The sequence below is a fragment of the Spermophilus citellus genome (genome assembly GCF_964194105.1).
Source record: "Spermophilus citellus genome assembly, chromosome: 7".
In the NCBI taxonomy this organism is placed as follows: Eukaryota; Metazoa; Chordata; class Mammalia; order Rodentia; family Sciuridae; genus Spermophilus; species Spermophilus citellus.
The window spans coordinates 166023506-166043655 of record NC_138188.1 but is presented as its reverse complement, the minus strand read 5'-3'; the positions used below and the strand labels follow the sequence as shown (position 1 = coordinate 166043655).

The following is a 20150-nucleotide window of genomic DNA, read 5'->3' as shown; positions in this document are numbered from 1 at the left end:
ATGTCCTGTCACTTCCCACCAGGGCTTTCACTGAAGCCGAAAACCCTCAACCACCACTGGCCCTGCGCAACAGGGCCTCGAGAGCCTCCTGCTTCCCCAGGGGTCTGTGCCTGACCCCTCCTCAGTGCAGGATCGGCAGGCTGGAGGCCATGTCTCAGCCTCCTGGCCAACCCAGGGCCCCTCCCTGGCTCAGGCACCACCTGGTTGCACAGGCTTGGCTGCTAGCTCTGCACCCTCAGCCACAGATGAGGGAGGGCCAGGGTGATGGCATGTGGCCCTCAGGCAGGTGGAGGAGGGGACAGGGCCGTGGGAGGTGTGGTCCTACGCTGGCACCAGGCCCTCCCTACTCTGCCTGTCTTCCTGGATGCTTTCCCCCACCGTGGCCCACCTGAACCCCAGAACCACAGCTCTCCTTCCAGAACACAGCCCAGCAGGCTTGAGCTACTGTGCCACCAAAGGGGGGGGGCCATAGGGCAGGGTGGGGACAGGCACTGAGAGGCTCCTGAGGGCAGTGACCCAGGGAACATGTGCCAGGGTGACGTCAGGACTTTGCAAAACCACCTGGAGGAGCTCCAACCCAGGCAGGGCCGCAGTCCCCAGTCTCCCCACAGGCCTCCACAGGCCAGGTCCGGTCAGCTCTCAGCGGGGCTGCTGCTTAGAGAAAGTGGAAACACAGGTGGAGGCAGCGCTGCCGCCTGCACCTGCCACTGGCTCACACACACCCACCCGCAGGCAGCCAACAGGGCCCACGTGTTGGCTATTTTGTGGCTGGCTCTGGCCCTCTCTGGGCAGCACCCTGCCTCCTAGAGGCAGCTGTGGCCGTAGCCATGGCAAGTAGAGTTGGGTAGCCTCTCTGAACCTTCTTGAGTTGTGAAGGTACAGAGAGGCAGCTCCCCAGGGGTTCTAGAGGCTCCCAGATGTGTGGCCACTGCTGTGTGGGGCCCTGGAGACCCCTACATGCGCTGCATGCCCACACCACCAGCCTGACTCACTTTCTCACCCTGACCAGTGGCCCTTGCTGGGCATCCCTAGCTCTGAAGGCACCTTCGCTCCTGTGTCTGCACCGGCTGGCCTTTCCTGCAGGATGTAGCTCTCACCTGGGCACTTCAGGCCCAGAGCTCCTCCCTCAACACCCTCGGGGGCCTCAGCAGGTGGAGGCACATCCCCACTGGCCTGCAGCCCTGGAAGGGCCCCTTCCTTGCTGCACTTGACCTCAGCCACCCAAGTCTAAGAGTGCATGTGGGCGGGGCCCTCGCTCCATGGCCTGGTCAAGGGTAATTAATCTCTGCATCTGCACCTAGATGCTCACTCTTGGATGTGAGCTCATGCTTCTGTGTGTGCAGAGAGGAGGAAGTGGCTTCTGCAGTGGCCCAGCCCACTCCCAGGGTCTGGCTACGTTCGCTGGGCAGCACACAGCCCCAGTACCTCCACTGGGTGGCATTTGAGACAGGTCTCAGACCTGCCCTGGGGCACAGGAGTCCCAGCTTCTACTACCTTTCCAGACTCCATCAAAGGCAGACTGTGCGGAGAACCCCGTTCCACCAAGCGTACCCTAAAAATTAACACAGAAAAAAATTCAGAATAAACCTTACTATGTGGGCAATAATCTCTGGAGACCTTTTCCCTGAGGGTGTCTGTCAACAACAGCCGGAATATCAGCCTCTTATAAACAACCCCAGGCAGGCCCCACCTGCCCTGCTTCCTGGGCTGTCCTCCACCTGGCCAGTCCCTGGCACCCAGGGAGCTGCACCCACTATTTACATAGCACAGGAGCGTGACCACCCTGAGGATCTGGCCCCAGCACATGCCCCCTGATGTGAGCGTCAGGCAGACGCTGAAGCAGCACCAGGATGATGGTGCTTCCATTAGCTGGCCGTCCTGCCTTCTAACGTTCCCCAAGAAAGCAACCATTGCCACCTGGGCTATGTGAGGGAGGATGAGGACTGCTCCCTGCAGTTCTGAGGACGTGGGGCACAGGGGTGAAAGCTCACCTTCCCCACAGGGCACCCCGAGAGACCCACACACCTCCACTTCTCTCAGTGCAGATGGCCCGGGCTGAGCCATAGTCCACTAACACCCAGGGCCTGGAGGCCCTGAGCCAACCAGTGTCCACTGAAGTCTGGGACCTGGGGTGCTGTTAGTACAGATCCAGGCTGTGGCACCTTGCTAGCAGGTGTGGACATTACCTGTCATGGCGCAGCGCCCGCATGTCCACGTAGACGGTCGTGGGGTCTGGGCCAGCTGTGCCCTGGAAGAGGAGGAGCACGGAGGAGCTGCCTTCGGGTTGCACTCTGCTCTGGGGGCCACCGACTTGGCAGTGTGGCAGCTCCTCCCAGGCCATGGGGAGTGCCCAGAAAGCAGCCTATTCCCTACAGCGGGTCTGCCTTGGGGCTCAGGGTCTCAGGGCAGGGCTGCCGCTGCTCTCCATCCAACACCCATGAGGGTTGTGATATCAAGTGAAACAGTCAGGACACTGAAAACATCAAGCCACACAAGCTTCGCTTCAGTTCTAACTCTCTGCTCCCAGTGGTCTCTTGCTGTGGTTGGGACGTTTCTGCTTAGTGGTGAGAGCAGGGCCTGCCCTCAACAATCCTGTTAGGGACCCAGCACAGCGGAGCTCGTTCAGATGAGATGGGAGACAACGCCTGTCCTGACTTCTTCTAAGTCGAGTGTTTGAGTCCTGATTCAAGGGCAGAATGTGCTGCTCCACTAGCTAGGAAGTCACTAACAAACGGACTCTGATCAGCACGTTCCCGAAGGTCCCAGGCAACATCAGCTGTGTCTGCCCTGAACTAACACAAAGCCCTGCTGAGATTCCAGGTCCCTGCAATGTGCCAAGGTTACACTTTGAAAATAGTTTTACTTTAGATTTTGTTACAAAGAAGCTTTTGTAATATGTCAAATAATACCCACTATGAACAAAGTTAGACAGCAAACGAAACACATTTTCATCTGAAATTCACGAGAAGATCACAAGAACTGGGGGTGGGGTCAGGCACTAGAAAGGTTGGGGGCAAGGGTAAGGTCATACCTGCTCAGCCAGCTTTCCCAGCCTGTTGGGCTGACAGAGGCCAAGGGGCCAGCAGAGGGAGACAGGGAGGAGACAGCCACAGGAAACACAAACAGAAGGCCACCGGCCATGTGAGAAACACGGAAGAGAGCAAAACACGTCACTGCATCTTCAGAGCACAGGTGGTATCCCACCGAGGGCCCTGTGGCCACATGGGCACCCGCTCGCCAGCAGGCAAGCAGGTGCCTCCAGCACCCAGACAGGGAACAGGCTGCAGACATAGGGTGGGGTCTCAGCTCACAGGCACCAGCCAGAGTGCCAGCCACATGAGGAACATCAAGGCGGGACCCCCAACACCTTCCACCGTTCAAGGTCTGAAGCTTGGAGAGGCCAACAGCCTTTCTTAGGCTGAGAGGACATCAGCAGAAACATGAGGTGCTGGCCTAACGTGGGGTCTACGGCTGCACCCCCCTATACGTGAGGCTTCCTTGAGGACAGCACAGGTGCTGGAAACCCAGAAGGGCCCACTGCTTCTTGCTCCCAGCTCCTCCTGTGTAGGACCTCTGGTAAGCTATGTGGGTTTAAGATGTTTCCAGAAAGATAGGCGGGGGCTATGGCTCAGCAGTAGAGCACTGGCCTAGCATGTGCAAAGCCCTGGGTTCGATACTCAGCACCACATAAAAATAAATAAATAAAATAAAGGTATTGTGTCCAACTACAATTAAAAAAAATAAATATTAAAGAAAAATTTCAGAAAGAAAGTCAATGGAGATGCCAAATTCAGAAAGCAGAAGAGAAGCCCGACGTTGGAAATTCGTTTCTGCAACTTACTTACAGCTTCAAAACAGATTTGGGTTTACACGAATCAGCACATTTACAATGTTCCCATTTAAACTTGCTAAATGTTGTAACACAGTGAGTCCAGCATTTCTTTTAACAAGTAGCCACACATTGCATCTGGTTAGAGATTCTTACAGGTGTACCAGTCAAATCACTGTGTTCTTTTCTAAATAACTCTTTCTTCATCAACAAGAACACTAAATCTTTTAAAATAAAGCCTCGGAGCTCTAAACGGCCATGGGAAAGTGAAGCAAAGGCTTGAAGGTGGAGAGTGGAGCAGGCAAGTGTACAGGGTGGTCTGCAGCTGGCCCTTACCTGAAGGCAGATGGCCACGTTGACCCTGCACCCAAAGGTGGTGCTCACAGCACGCGCAGGGAGGCCCAGGTCCTTGAACAGCTTGGAGAAGGACTGTGTCAAGGCAATCCGCGGCCGCTCCTCGGCCACCACCATGCATGTGCGCACACATGACAGGTTCACCCCTTTCATCTGCAGAGGAGCAGGGAGTTGGTGCACTCCACACAGGCAAGGATCCAGGCTCCACCCCTACTAGAAGTTTCTGGGTGGGGCCCAGCATGGCCTGGCCCTCGGTCTGAGTGCACAAGGAAAGCTGACACACTTATCTGCCCCCCAGAGTCAGGCTGGGGCTTCTGACACAGAAGCGCAGAGGGCAGCATCCAGCCCACACCCCACTCTCTCTCCTGCAGGTGTGCAGCTCGAGGAAGACCTTCCCTCTAGGCACAGGGCCTGGGAGATACAGGGGGCTGGCGTGGGCCTTGGGAGGGGGCCACTGCCTGGCTCAGGGCACCGTGCCTAGGAGCCTCCGCCCAGGACTCACCCTGAGTGCGCCTGTCTGTGCGCCCAGGCCCTTGGTGCACATTTCCATCACGGAGTAGGAGCAGAAGGTGACACGGGCCTTGTACTGGCTGACGGCTGACAGCCACAGGGACACGTTGCTCTCCAGCTCCAGCGGAGGCACGAGCACTGACTGGTGTCCGGAGTAGACACTGCGGGAGGGGGTCAGCTGGGGAGAAGCCACTGCACCAGGTGCTGCCCCTTCCTCAGGAGCCCCATGCTGCTCTCCCACCAGGGGACTTTGAGGGGAGGAGCCGCAAGGTGCAGGCTGGGGGTGCCATGCATGGGTCCTGGCCTCTACTTCAAACACTTGAGGAGAAGCTGGGCCCCATGAGGCCTCGTAGCTCTAGAGACAGAGCACCCCTCTCTAGCATCTGAAGGAGCTGGGCAGATTATTCCAGCTTCTGATGGTGGATGGTGCTTGCCTTTAGTGAAAGATGCTTCTACTCTTTCAGTTTTAGACCCGGACTCCAACCACCTCATCCCAAGCAAGCCCTCACATGCATCTCCAGCCTCCGAAAGGCCAAATCCTAGAGCAGCACGGGAACGGCCAGAGTCCAGAGCAGTGGACCACATTCACCTGCACAGGCACCACAGGGCAAAGCCCAGGCCACAGTAGGGGTCCAGGCAGATGGCGATCTGCCGCGAGGGGTAGAGCTCACACTGCAGTTTTATGGAGCGGCACAGGGCACTTGTGGCTGCATGCGACATCTGGAGGAGGAAAGAAACGGTCGCTAGTGGTGAGAAGGAGGAGGGCCTGCAGCTCCAGCTACAGAACCTCACACTGACTTCCTCAAGACGGCTGGCTGCCACCCCCATGACACCTGACAGACCCCCAGGAAATGGCACAGGAGAGTCTTTGAACAAAGATTCCAGGTTGAGCTCTTCACTCCTAGTGAGGAAATGGACTCATCAAAGCCCCCCATTCCTTGGGGTCAGTCATAAGCCAGAAAGCTGGACATCCAAGTAAGTTTGACCTGCAGGCTCTCTCACTGGGGGTTTGTTGGTGCTCCTTACAGATTTTAAGACACAACGCTTGTTGCTCTTGGTCTGGATAAGAAGGACCTGCCTGAGCCACACGCCCACCCTTCCTGTCTTCTCGCGGGTTCCAGGGGCAGAACACACAGGAGTTCTCTCCAAAGACCCACCTTTACTCCTGCTAATATCCCTGTGGTGGACACGCTGAAGTCCAAGTAGGCCAGCACATCCGGGGAGGGTGGTCTGAACACGCTAGCCACCTTCTTTTTTGGTATGTCATCTGTTAAACATGGACATAGTGAGGTCAGCGTCCCTGCACGTGCTCTGCCGTGGCCTCAACAGGTGAGAGAGGAGACTGGTGTTTGTGAGGCCCAGAGCGCACACCCATCAGAAGCAGGCCGCGTCTAGAGGCCACGCTGACACAGATACTGCAGGTGAGGGGAAAGTGGGGCAAGGGGAGCAGGGGCCAGGCTACGAGGACAGCACAGGAAGCCACAGGGCTGAGGGCTTGCCCAGAACTGCAGCACCAGCAAGAGAAGGCATGCAGGCTCCAGGCTCTGCCTGCTGTACCCAGTTCTTACACCTATGAGGCAGCAGCCCCTCGACACAGGCTTGGCCAGGCAAGTGAGCCCTTGGGCTACAGGCTCTGGCCAGACCCCTCAACAGCTGCCCTGAAAATGGTTCCTCCTGTCCCTCATGGTGCCAGGTGGCAGCCACAGACTACACAGTCCCTGGCTTCAGCTCTGGTGGCATCATGGAGTGCACGGGCTGCAGTGGGGAGGGAGGGCCCTCTCCTGGCTTGTACTCAGTGACTGCAGAGCTGTGGGGTGCTGCTGGGCTGGGAGTCTCACCTTAGGCTGAGACACGCTTCACCAAGCTGAATCAGCTGCCCAGGCAGAGGGGTCCAGCCCTTTCCCGGCCATGCATCTTTCCAGTGATGGGGACAGAAGGAGTCAGGGTACACAGTGGGAAATGTCCTCAAGGGGCTGGTGGAAGGCTCAGACAGTGCCAACCTGCTGTGCAGGCAGCAGGGGTAGCCAGGGCAGCAGGGTACAGACCCCAGCACGTGGGCCTGGGAAGGGGAGTTCACACCTGGGATGGGGTCCTGCAGTCTCACAGGCTGCGCACTCCACAGGAGGTCACATGCCCCGCACGGGCCACTCCCATTTCAGCTGGTCATTCACCCTACCACTTAATTTTGGATGGCAAGAGTGTGATCCCTATGAAAAGGAGAAGAAACCCTACAAAGAGGAGTCTGTCCACGAGCCATCTGCTGAGGACGCGTACCAGTGTCCAGGATGGTTGGCCAGGTCTTGATGTCCACAGCAGCAGCTGCCTCCTTCGACTTGAGCAGCCGTGTGATGGCCTGTGTGGTGAGCACGCACGCAGACTTGCTGACCTGCACCAGGAGGGAGGGGGCTGTGAACTGGTGAGCTCGGCCTGTGGCCTCCCGCCCAGCCCTGCCCACAGGAGGAGGCTGTGAGCTGGAGAGCCTAGCCGGTGGTATCCCTCCCAGCACGCACCTCCACGATCATTTTGACGGTGGGCAGCGTGGTGCCGAGGTTCTGGGGGTGTGGGGGCCGCACAGTAACAGGCACACAGCCACAGTACAGGCAGCCATAGAAGGCGGCGATGAGGTCTACCCCTGAGAAGATGAGCAGATGTCAGGAGGGCCCAGAGCATGGTATCCATAGCTAGGCCCTGCAAAAATTTTCTCGAGGTCTAGCCACAGCATTTACAGAGGCCAGCACTGATGGAAGGGCACAGAGGCAGCCCATGGTGGTCAGGTCAGCCCCCTCGCCCTGAGGGCCGGGCAGTGGGAGGGGCCACACTACAGGGTGCACTGGGGGTGCACAGGAGCCTAGGTAGTGCCCTAGGAGGGACCCAGAAGCAGGAAGGACTGAGGGCCTGCACACACTGACCCTCAGAGGAGGCTGAGACACACCAGCGTAACAGGGTTTCCACAGGACCAAACCAGGAGGGGCAGTACCCGAATGCCAAGACTCCTGGGCCCTGGGCACTGGTGCGGACCCTGGGCTGCCTGCTTCTCACCCAAACTAGGCCAGAGGTTCCAACCACCACTCTCTCGACTTCTCTAGAGGTTTAAAATTCCCTATAATTAAGGCTTGTGGGAACCTGTGCCATGCTTAACGCCTATCTTCCAGAGTTAGTCTGACAGAACTCATTCCCTGCCCTGGTCCCCCTGCGCCCAGAGCACTAAGTCCTGCCAGCCTGGAATCAGAGAACCCCACAGCACCCTCAGGCTTGAATATGCAACATCCACATGCCATTTTGGACATGAGATGGACAATGACCTAGGCTGTCCAGCCAGGGAGGGTGTTACCAGTTAACAGTTGCCAGGGCCCTTAGTGACTCAAGTGGACCACGGGCAGCAGCTCAGCACAAGGCAGCAGAATAAAGGAGAGCACCCCGCATGGAAGCCTCACAAGAGAAGTACTTAGCCAGAGGTCCTCTTCCTGCAGCCCAGGAACTTGGGCTGCCTGCCAAGCATCTGCACTCCCAAACACAAGGCAGGAACTCTGTCCCTACACCCCACTTCTGCATTCCTGAATGGCACTGAGCCATTGAGAACAGGGTGCAAAATGTGGACCTGTCTCGCCAGCCCAGAGACAGACAGCACACCAGCTCACCACCTCCAGGCAGAGGGGACACACGGCACACCGGCTCGCCACCTCCAGGCAGAGGGGACACACGGCACACCGGCGCGCCACCTCCAGGCAGAGGGGACAGACGGCACACCGGCTCGCCACCTCCAGGCAGAGGGGACACACGGCACACCGGCTCGCCACCTCCAGGCAGAGGGGACAGACGGCACACCGGCTCGCCACCTCCAGGCAGAGGGGACACACGGCACACCGGCTCGCCACCTCCAGGCAGAGGGGACAGACGGCACACCGGCTCGCCACCTCCAGGCAGAGGGGACACACGGCACACCGGCTCGCCACCTCCAGGCAGAGGGGACAGACGGCACACCGGCTCGCCACCTCCAGATAGAGGGGACAGACGGCACACTGGCTCTTCCCGAGACCACACTCTCCCCCAGGCAGGCTTTCAAGGCAAATTAAAAACCAGGAGCTTTCTTTTTTTTTTTTCATTAAAACATGGGGCTGAGATGCAGCAAAGTAGCCAGAGTGGTGTCCTAGCTTACACGGCCCTTGTCTCCAATGTCGGCTCAAAAAAAGGCCCAAACAGGCAACATGAAGAACAGCAGGCACACCCACAGCAGGGCCAACTGCAGGCCTCAGTCATCATCCTCACCCCAACTACTACCACCCCACAGGCCATGTTCCACATCCAGATGAAGAAAGCAACACAGCATGCTGTGGGCTGGGCAGGGGCGAGTGGGCAGGGACGAGGGCAGTGACCACACAGGACACCAGGAAGCAGGGGCTCGGTGCCACGGGTTGGGCAGGGATGAGGTGGGCAGGGACACATAGCAGTGACCACACAGGACACCAGGAATCAGGGGCTCGGTGCCATGGGTTGGGCAGGGATGAGGTGGGCAGGGACACATGGCAGTGACCACACAGGACACCAGGAATCAGGGGCTCGGTGCCACGGGTTGGGCAGGGATGAGGTGGGCAGGGACACATGGCAGTGACCACACAGGACACCAGGAATCAGGGGCTCGGTGCCATGGATTGGGCAGGGGTGAGGTAGGCAGGGACACATGGCAGTGACCACACAGGACACCAGGAATCAGGGGCTCGGTGCCATGGGTTGGGCAGGGGTGAGGTAGGCAGGGACACATGGCAGTGACCACACAGGACACCAGGAATCAGGGGCTCGGTGCCATGGATTGGGCAGGGGTGAGGTAGGCAGGACACATAGCAGTGACCACACAGGACACCAGGAATCAGGGGCTCGGTGCCATGGGTTGGGCAGGGATGAGGTAGGCAGGGACACATGGCAGTGACCACACAGGACACCAGGAATCAGGGGCTCGGTGCCATGGGTTGGGCAGGGATGAGGTAGGCAGGGACACATGGCAGTGACCACACAGGACACCAGGAATCAAGGGCTCGGTGCCATGGATTGGGCAGGGGTGAGGTAGGCAGGACACACAGCAGTGACCACACAGGACACCAGGAATCAGGGGCTCGGTGCCATGGGTTGGGCAGGGGTGAGGTAGGCAGGACACATGGCAGTGTCCACATTGTTCAGTAGATAAAACCAATGAGCAACCATAGGACATTCCCATCCTGAACAACCAGGGGTCTTGGGGAGGAAAGAGACCTCAGCAGATGGGTGGAACCCTGTAGCCCTAGCCTGCGCTAGAGGAAGGTTATCTCAGGGGACTCTATCATAGGCCTCTCCAGATCTCTGTTTTTGTTCTAAATAATCAGAATCTGGGCTCTGAGAGTTGGTACAGTCTCTTTCTGGACTGAGAGGCACAAGTGAGCTGAGCACTTGCCACCCTGCCAGCTGGAGCCACCAGGTCAGAGGTCCCATCCAACTACAAGAGGCTCTTGGAGGGGTCTGAGCCTGGGATGGCCATGTGTGGGGCAGAGGGGCTTTAGGCAGGCTGGGAGGGATGGTCGGAAGTGTGCACCTACCTGGGGGGTAGACCAAAGCCACGTGGTCCCCAGCGTCCAGCCTGCCCTTCTCCAGCAGAGCAGCAGCCACCCTCTCAGCCCTCTTGTGCAACTGGACACAGGTGGCAGTACTGGTGACCGTGCCCTAGGAAGGCAATCAGGGGCATCACTACGCTGGTGTGCAAACACAGGCACCACCCAGGACACCAGATGTGCCTGTTATCTACAGTGTGGGGCCAGGCACCTCGAGTGGCCCCGTGAGAGTAAAGCCCCGGGGCAGGATCCAAGCACTGACAGGGCTAGGGTCTCACATGCTCTGAGACCCCAAAGCCTAGGTCCACCTAGGGCCACAGCCTCTACCTGCACCACCAGAGGAGGTTCCTAGGTCCCAGGGCAGCATGTCCCTGGGGACCTGATGCTTTATGGAGAAACAGGCCAAAAAGAACATGGATGCTTAATCAGCACCTGTACTCACCCCCCCCCCATGGCTTCCTCATCCCTTGAGAGTACCACTCAGGACCTCGGTCAGCAGCCCAGGGTCCACTCTTCACACACATGCCCCCAGCCACACATCACACTCGCCCAGGCACCTGCTCCCTGCTCCACACTGCTGTTATGTGCCCAGCCCCCAAAGTCACCCTTCTACAGTCCAGAGCAGCCACTGTGACCACAAGTGCACCCAGCTGCTCCACCCTATCAGGGCACCCCAGTGCACCCTTGGGATGAAGGCCAGAACCCCAGGCCAGTCCCCACTCCCTGGCCTCCCAACCTCAGCCCACTTGCCGCCAGCCCCAGGCCTGCCTGCAGCCTGCCCAGCACTTCCACTCCCCCTCTCTGATCTCTAGGTTCTCACCACACATGGCTGTACCCTGCCAACACTTAACCACACTGTCTGCAGACTTTAGAACTCAGAGGTAAAACGACCAGGAAAGATAGCTTCTCTCCTGCAGGACGCGTGTCTAGCAGGGAGAGTCACTCAAAGTGTCCTGCCCACACATTACATGGGACCAACACATCTGTGAGTGAGCAGGTGCCCCATGTCCTCTGAGACTGCGGCAACCGCCCCTCCTATGCAAAGCTTGAGACTTCACACAGGCCAAGTAGGCGGCAGGGAGCAGGAGTCTTGTGTTTCTGCATCTTGTATTCCTGTCACGCCTGGACGTGGCATTATAGCTCTCCCGCCCACCCAGACACCACCTGTACATTAACAAGTGACCAGACACGGAGGAGCAGGTTCAGTCACAGGAGGACTGGGCAGTGTGAACAGACACAGGAAACCCGAGTGCCTGGGATTAAAAATACAGACATTCCCTTTTAGTTCACAAACTTATGGGTATTTACATGTATATTGTTCTTGATTTTAAAAGTGAAGTTGATGGGCTGGGGATGCAGCTCAGTTGGTAGAGCTTGCCTCATGTGCACAAGGCCCTGGGTCCAGTCCCCAGCACCACACACACACACACAAAAAAAAAGTTACTGAGAATGTTCTTGTTTAGTACAAGATGCTACTGTGTGAACTGCATGGAAACGAGGTTTCATAAGCAAAGGAGCAGGGAGCAAAGCCTTAGGCCCACTATGTTCCAGATGCGTTGGCCTGCCTCACCTTGGCATTCAGCAGCACAAACAGCGGGTGGTCAGGAGTGGTATGCGCTCGCCACTGCAGCACGTCAGCCAGGAACAGGAACTGCACAGAGGGCCCGGCTCAGCGCCTGCAAGACCTCCTGGCCTCGGGCCCCCTCCAAAGCCACCGTTACCTTGCGCGCCTGGTCGCTGTCCTCCAGGTGGGCCAACTCCCTCCCTGAGGCCTGTGCGATTCTCTTGCCAGCCACCAGGTTCCCCACAATCATGGATGCAGGTCCAACCTCTAGAAGTGGTTCCCAGGGAGAAGCTGGGGCTGGGAATCAGGCTCACCCTGAGCCTAAATTCCCTCACACTTGTTATTCTGAAACACACCTGATTTCGACTTTAGTCTTCTCTAAAACACAAGTGTTTGTAAAACCAGCTAAGGGTTTACGCTGATTGACAGAATCACTCATAAATATAAACTAAAGCACAATGAGAAACTGAGAATATGACATCTCTGACCTCAGCCAAATTCTTAACATGTTTTATCATTTTACTGCATTTCTGTGTCAATCTGAACACTAAGTCTTCCTGGTGACATGTATTCATGTAGTGACATTCTATGTGTTCCAAGAAGTTGGCTTGCACTCAAAGTCTACATGACCAAGGCAACGACAAATCGCATGAACAGCTAAGCCAGCTGTAAGGTCAGGGATGGGCAACTGGCCATTGAGAGACCCCTAAGGTCCTATGAAGCTGGCCACTCTAACAGGTACAGGGCTGTGGAAGGCAGCCTGGGGGCAGGTAGCTGGGGGCAGGTAGCAGGGCATGATGGTGGCCAAGAGGCTCCTCAGATCCCAAGGCCCAGGCCTGTTTCTGGGCCTCATCTCTGTCCCTAGGGAGCCACCTCCTAGCCATCCAAAGCTCAGGTGTGGGCCTTGGATTTGCCATTATCCTCACAGGTGAAATGGCCACAGTTCCTCAACTTTGGCCCAGTGCCAACAGGCAGGGTGCTAAGCAACTGGCAAATGCTGGCTCTGGCCCTTGGGCCCAGCCCCAGGGAATGGCAGCTACCACTGCAGGGTCTTCAGGGTTGGCCCCAGTCACAATGGGGCTGCTGGGCAGACTGACCTGGCTGCTTCTGACGAGGTCTGGGAAGGTTGGTCACGCAGGTGTGAGGGCACATCAGCACATTGCAGGGGTGCAGGGTTCCTCCCAAGAAGCGCTGTCTGGTTTCAGAGATATGGATCCCCCCGAGGGGAGCCTTGGGCAGGGTGTTAGCAGGGACCAGCGCCAGACAGTACACGCCCACCTGGTGGATGCTGTCGATGGCCTGGAAGGGAAGGGCCCACTGAGCATGGGCTCCAGCCATGCGGAGAAGCCCAGGGGACACCACACTGGACAGGAAACCAAGGCCCAGGGCTGCAGCAGCAGGACTCCTCATGGAACGCTCAGAGCCCCTGGCCACTCAGAAAAGGGGGGAGCAGCTGATAGCCTAGAAGCACCTCAAACCAGGACAGACAATCAGACCCGTCCCTCAGACCCTCCTGAGGGCTTTTAGGCACCTGGAAATGTCAGAGGTACCCAGGCTTACGCCAGAGGTGGGCAGGTCAAGGTCAATGGATGGAGCAGGTACCTGAATTCTGGGCAGTTTTTAAAGCATAAGGCTGAGTGTGGTGAAAACTGAACCTAGAGCTCCTCAGCCCAGCAGAAATGGCTGGTGTGGTCACACCCAGAGACAGATCGGACCCAGAGACACTCGGATCACACAGCCAAGGGTGGACACATACTAGACCTCCAGGTATCTGGTGGAATCCAAAGCTGGAAGGCCCAGTAAGAAACCTCTCTGTCTTGCTGGGCATGGCACTGTACATCTGTAATCCCAGCAGCTGGGGAGGATGAGGCAGGAGGCTCTCAAGTTCAAAGCCAGACTCAGCAACATAGCAAGGCCCTAAGCAGTTTAGCGAGACCCTTTCTCTAACTAAAATATAAAAAAGGGCTGGGGATGTGGCTCAGTGTTTAAGCACCCCTAGGTTTAATCCCTGTACCAATAAAAAGAAATCTCTCCATTTTGAATACCTCAGCAAGGAGTAGCTGTAGATGCTTCAATATCAGATTGTTTTAAGCTTTCACTGATGTTACGGTTTGGATCTGGAACGTCCCTCAAGAGCTCATGTGCTGGGCGATGCCTCAGTGTTCCCAGGGAAACACTAGCCATGAGGGCTGGGACCACACCATTAAAGACTTGGATTTACTGGGAGGTGGGGAAAACCACGCACAGGTGGTATGGCCGCAGGAGCATGGTCTTGGGGACAACACCTGGCCCCAGCCCTGTCTCCGGCCTGGCCCCCTTCCTGGCTGCCATGAGCCAACAGCTCTCCTCTGCCACACCCTTCTGCCGTGCTGTGTCTGTCTTGGGGCCAGCTGACCATGGACCAAACCTCTGAAACTTGGAGCCAAAATAAACCCACCCTCCTCTAAGTGGTCAGGTCTTCCGTCACAGGGACAGAAAGCTGACAAACTGGCAATACTGTCTGCACTGCGGCTGCAGCTTCCCTGCCTGTTTGACACCTCGACCAGCTCCGTGTGCTCCTCTGGATGCTGTGGGGTGTCGATGGGATCCCGGCTCTATTCTTCTGCCTTCTCTCCTTGCTGCTGCTTTTCTCTCCCTCCCCTTCTGCTTCCCTTTTTCTGCTGCTGGTTCTTTCTGTCCCTAGTTCAATATTAATTTTACTTTCTCTACTGATTTTTCCAGCCTATTGTAGGGCATTACTGCCCCATCGCCCTTTGGACTAGGGAAGCTGCAGTGCACATCTCTGATTAGTGTTTGTGGCCCCCAGCATGCTATCATTCCCAGGTGGCCACCTCCTGCAGCTGGCCACCCCCTCCTGGCAGGCAGGGTGCATCCCAGGACTGTGAACTGAGTAGGGGGTGCATGGACACAGAAACAACCCAGGCAGGACACGGCTCAGGGCACAGCTCACTACAAAGGCCCTCACTTTAAGGTGGAGGAGAAACCCACCCCAGCAGATGTGCACAGCTCCACACAGAAACACAGGAGGCCTGAGAAAACAAGGCACTGGATGCCTCCAGGAACAACCCTGGATGCCAAAGAAGAAATGCTGCAAAGTCAACTGCTGAAGCAACGAACGAAAATACCTAAGGAATGCACAAAGGGAAACAAAATAGGTACGAAAGAGCATTTCAATAGAGAGACTATGAAAAGGAGCCAAACTCGAACCCTGGAAATGAATGCTCAAATAATCAAATACAAACCCAGTTAAGGACTGGGTCTGTAGCTCATGGCAGAGCATTGCGTAGCACGTATGAGGCACTGGGTTTGATCCCCAGCACCATATAAACAAATAAAATAAAGGCATTCTGTCCGTGGAGAACTACAAAAGAAAAATGAAATAAAAAAACAGTTAAAAGTCTCACCAATAAACTAGATCAAGCAAAAGATGGAATTTCAGGTGTAGAAAACAACTTGATCACAGAGACAGCAAAAAAGAAAAATTAGAAACTGTAGAATGTACAAGAACCCTAGCCAGGCACGGTGGCACACGCCTGCGATCCCAGCAACTCGGGAGGCTGAGGCAGAGGGATCACAAGTTCAAGGCCAGCCTCAGCAACTTAGCAAGGCTCTAAGTAACTTAGTGAGACCATCTCTAAATAAAAAACAAAAAGGCCTGGGGATGTGGCTCAGTGATTGAGCATCCCCCTCATTCCCCAAATGTACAAGAACTCTGGAGCAACCGAAGAGACCTAACTTAAGACTCAGGAAACTTTCTGAGCCTTGAGAACCAGACAGACATTCTCCACGTGGCCATCATTCAGATGTATACTACTCAAGCTCCATGTGTTTTACAGTTTGTATCATTTTTCTTGTTGCTGATTTCTAATTCATTTCTTTATGGTCCAATAAGATAGAAGCAATGATTTCAGGGGTTGTTTTCATTTTATCTTTCTCCTTGCATTTGCTGAGACGCGCTTTGTGGTCTAATATATAATCTATTTTGGAGTACGTTCTCTCAGCAACTGAAAGGAAGTGTTCACTTTTTGTTGGATGAAATAGTCTGTAGGTGTCTGTCAAGTCCACTTGATGACAAGTACTGATCCTGCAGTGCGTTCATTTCCATCAGAAAGGCCTCTCCATTAGTGAGGATGGCACACTGGTGTCAGCCATTGGTGCTGTATGGGGTTCTATCTGCCCCCTTATGTGGAGTAGCATCACTTCATGAAACTGGGTCACTGAACACACAAGACGCAGCTGCGTCTTCTTGGATGGCTCCTGGGTCGCCATAGTATCCTCTCTCTCCTCCCACTGGCTTTGAGATTCCATTCACAGGGGATATTGTTTTCCCTTCCTTCACGTCCAGTCTGCGGATGTCTTACCCATAGGTGGGCTTCTTGTAGACAACACAGAGCAGAGACAGGTTTTTTTGTTTGTTTGTTTTTAAATATTTTTAGTTGTAGATGGACATAATAACTTTATTTTATTTATTTTTATATGTGGTGCTGAGGATTGAACCCAGTGCCTCACATGTGCTAGGCTAGCGCTCTACCACTGAGCCACCACCCCAGTCTCCCCCTGTATGTCTTTTTTAGTGTATTTTTCCAAATTTTATGGGCACATTATAGTTGTACCTAATGGTGTGACTTGTTGATATATGTTAGTACATGCACACAATATCAACAACTTGATCTGGCCAATATCAGTGACCAGTGTGCGACCTGAAACTGGAGGGTTAAAGATCATATACGTCAGTGTTTTTCTAGAGCGCTGTGTATTACTTCTTGTCATTTTGTTCCCTTTCTGAAATTTAATTTGCTCTTCATTCTCACTTGCTTCTCTACTCTTACAAGATTTATTTTTCCCCATGCCCTTCCGGTTATTTTTATCCTCCTCATCTATTTTTAGAATCCTTTCCGGCACCTTCTGCAGTGCTGCTGGGTGGTGACAGTCTGTGATTCTTCCTTGGTTCTGAAGGATATCGCTGCTGTGTAGAGCAGTCTAGATGGGCAGTCATTTTTTTCAGAGCTTGAGATACGCCATGCATGCCCCTCTGGGCTCTCGGGTTTCTGATGAGAAAGATGCTATTATTCTGATTGGTTCGACTTTCTCTCTTACAGTTTTAAATTTTTTTCTTTGATATGCGTTTTTGGCATTTTAACTATAATGTACAGCAGAAAGGTTCTTTTCTGGTCTTATCTATTTGGGGTTAGGGTTAGGACAAAAATCATGTAATCATCTTAACAGATGCAGAAAGAGCCTTTGACAAAATTCAACATCCTTCATGAGAAAAACCCTACAGAAACCAAGGATAGAAAGAACCTACCTCAACATAATAAAGGCTACATGTAACAACCCCACAGCCAACATTACACCAATGAGGAAAAACTGAAAGCATTTCCTTTAAATCAGGAATGAAATAAGGATGTCTGCTCTCATCATTCCTATTCATTACAGTAGTTAAAATTTTAGCCAGAGCAATTAGGGAGAAGAAAGAAAGGAAAGGGATAAATAAGAAAGGAGGAAGTTAAATCATAATAATACCTATTTGCAGGTATTATCATATGCCCAGAAGACCCTGAAGACTCCATCAAAGGATTCTAGAGCTAACAAATTCATCAAAGTAGCAGGATACAAAACCAACATACACACACACAAAAAAAAAAATCAACAACTTTCCTGTATACCAATAATAAACTCATGAGAAACAAATTAGGAAAATAATTCCATTCACAATAGCCTCAAAAAAAACTAAACAAAAACCTAGGAATAAATCTAACCAAGTAGGTGAAAGATCTCTACAAGGAAAAGAAATAGAAGAAGAGAACATAAGATGAAAGATCTCCCATGGTCACGAACAGGCCTAATAAATACCATTAAAATGGCCATATCGCCAAAAGAAACCTATAGATTTGATGCAATTCCCACCAAAATGTTAATGTTGTATAATATTCTTCACAGAACTAGAAAGAAAATCCTAAAATTCATACGGAAACAAAGACCCAGCCTCCAGGGACGGGAACGTGGGCCGTCACACAGGTGTCTACGCCTGCTACCCGTGGAATACTGTACTGCAAAGACGTCAAAGTGGGAAATGACACTGCAGTGTGGGGTCCTGCGACCTCCGTGGCATGCACACACCCCAGTGCCTCGGGGTCCCCTTCCCAAGGACCCACCTGCAGCACGCGGCTCATCCACTGGAAGCTGTCCTCCTCAGAGGCGTCGGGCCGCTGCTCAGCCACCAGGACAATCCGGTCATCATGCAGCACGGTCACAGAGAACACAGCAATCCTGAGGGAGGACCAGGAAGAGTGACCACACAGCAGAGGACACAAGTGCTTTGCCCTCACCACAGTCAGCAAATGCACAGTGACCCATCCTAGCCTCCTTGGGGCAGGGGAGAGGCCCAGCATATGACAGGAGAGCCCTCGGCACGGAGCACTGATGCGGGTGCCTCACTGGCTGGTGCAGGTCCTGGTCAGAAGCTCGTGCAGCCCTCAACCCCAGGCGCTCCGCTCTGCACCGGCTCACCTGTCGCCTCGCTGGGACGGACAAGCGTAGGCCTGCCCGACGTCTGGCCTCAGCGATCTCACCATCTCCTCCCCTGCTGCCCTTTCCTCCTACCTTTTCCCTGGGCAGTGAGAAGCGGGTCTCCCACCAGACCCCTCCTGCTCGAGGCAGCAGTCCCTTCTGAGCTTTTACGGCACACGTTCTCGCCTGTCCTTTAGCAGCACACACACTCTGCACAGATCCCATGCACACCACCACATCCTGCATACACACCACAGCAACACACACGCGCCACACACACAGCCCCGACACCTGACATGCACCACACACGCCAACCCACACACCTGATACCCCCCGCGGTGCTTCTATCTGAGACCTGGCCCAGTGTGTCCCTCACTGGCCTCTCCGTAGCACATCCTAATGCACTTCTCTTAGTGCCTTGTCTAACAGTGTTCTCGATACGTCTTGTTTTGTGGTAAAATCGCTGAGGCTCCCGTGCTGGGGAGACATACCTCGCTGAAACCCATGCAGGTCCCTGTGCTGCTTGAGGTGTCTGCCTGGCTTCCTGGCACAGCAGCCCCTGTGCCGCCGCATCCAGGGCGCGCCTCCTGCCTGCCCTGCCTTCCAGCACCCCTTCCCACAGCCACCACCCGAGGCCCTCCTCTCCTCACCCCTGCAGCCTTTGAGCTTTCTCTCTGCACTCTGAGCAGCTTCTTACCTGGCTTGCCAGGTGTCCCTCCCTGCCCAGCTGTCCTCATCCATCTACTGTGCCTTTTTCCAAGAGCACACACAGGCCATTGGCTGTGGCTTCGCTTTAGGACCCTGTACTCCTCAGCCCCCCTGGGGGCCAACAGCCTACCTGTCTGCAGATGCAATCACCCCTGCCCCTGCCGACCACCTGGCTGGCATCACTATATCAATTCAGGTAGCCACTGCACATGAGGAGGCAGCCTCCCCAGCTCACCCGAGAAGCAGGGTGAGGCTACCCTGATGCCATCCTCCCACACACCTGCACCCACAGGGTCCCCGCGAGGGGCAGACTGTTGGCAAGGCACTTGCACCCAGGCTGGGGCTGCCCTTCCCTACAGACATGGGCCCACACAGCCTGCCTGAGGGCCTTTCTGAGTGGGGGGCTTCTCTAGACCCGACCTAGGGGAAGGGCCAGCGGTTCATCTGACAGAATCCCCTGACGATTCCTTTCAGGTACAACGGCAGGGCTTGGCCTGGCTCACAGGGACCTTGTTTGAGTAGCCGGAGGTACTCCTCTGGGAAGAATAAAACTTGGAGTGGGGGCCAGCTGAGCTGACCCTGAGGACAAGGGCTCTTCCAGGACAAGGAGGAGCTGGAGGAAACCCCCTCCCAGAGACACAGCAGTCTGCTCAGACGCAGCAAGACCCACTAAGTTCCTCCCTCACCACATGCAGAGAAGCTAGGCAGACCGTCACCTGGCAGCAACGGCACCGCGCCTGTCCCGTCTCACTGCACAGGAGTCAACTGTGGGCTGCTCTGTTTCCGTCTGCGTTTCTAAGGTCGGAGGAGGCTGAACCTGGTCTGTCTCCTCACCTGCCCAGGGCTGGATGACCCTTGCCCTCTGCCCCATGATACGCCTACCTGGGCCTGGCTCTCTTAAGAAAGTGAACAAACTCCTTGGGTAGTGCAGACATTAACTCTGGTATCGCTGTTGCAAACACTTCTCTTTTCCTTTGTGATATTTTTCTGATATACAGAAATTCTTAGGTTTTGCAAACCTAGATTTACTGGCTTTCTTTCCACTGCACCGGCTTCCCAAACGTTAACTGGAGGGGATCTGAAACCCACGGCGCAGGGT

The 20150-nt window shown here is 54.9% G+C and overlaps 1 protein-coding gene across 17 annotated transcripts in view; it reads right to left on the bottom strand.

Annotated features, from left to right (window-relative positions):
• The window catches only part of DIP2A (disco interacting protein 2 homolog A), a gene marked incomplete at its 3' end in the record, with an annotated part of 100163 nt that overhangs the window by 3884 nt on the left and 76129 nt on the right, over nt 1-20150 (bottom strand). For 13 of the 17 annotated variants that reach the window (XR_014022921.1, XM_081300978.1, XM_081300969.1 and 10 more), the window contains 14 exons: nt 17989-18103; nt 12931-13132; nt 11991-12100; nt 11840-11920; nt 10258-10381; nt 7204-7325; nt 6968-7079; nt 5851-5960; nt 5283-5413; nt 4686-4854; nt 4166-4336; nt 3032-3061; nt 2187-2248; nt 1495-1552 (listed from right to left, as the gene is read on the bottom strand). Coding sequence is in view for 16 of the 17 variants with exons in the window: in XM_081300978.1 (XP_081157104.1) it covers nt 1495-1552; nt 2187-2248; nt 3032-3061; nt 4166-4336; nt 4686-4854; nt 5283-5413; nt 5851-5960; nt 6968-7079; nt 7204-7325; nt 10258-10381; nt 11840-11920; nt 11991-12100; nt 12931-13132; nt 17989-18103 (1597 nt within the window). The remainder of the gene's footprint in view (nt 1-1494; nt 1553-2186; nt 2249-3031; nt 3062-4165; nt 4337-4685; nt 4855-5282; nt 5414-5850; nt 5961-6967; nt 7080-7203; nt 7326-10257; nt 10382-11839; nt 11921-11990; nt 12101-12930; nt 13133-17988; nt 18104-20150) is intronic. The other 4 variants (XM_081300977.1, XM_081300966.1, XM_081300967.1 and 1 more) reach the window with 1 other exon arrangement.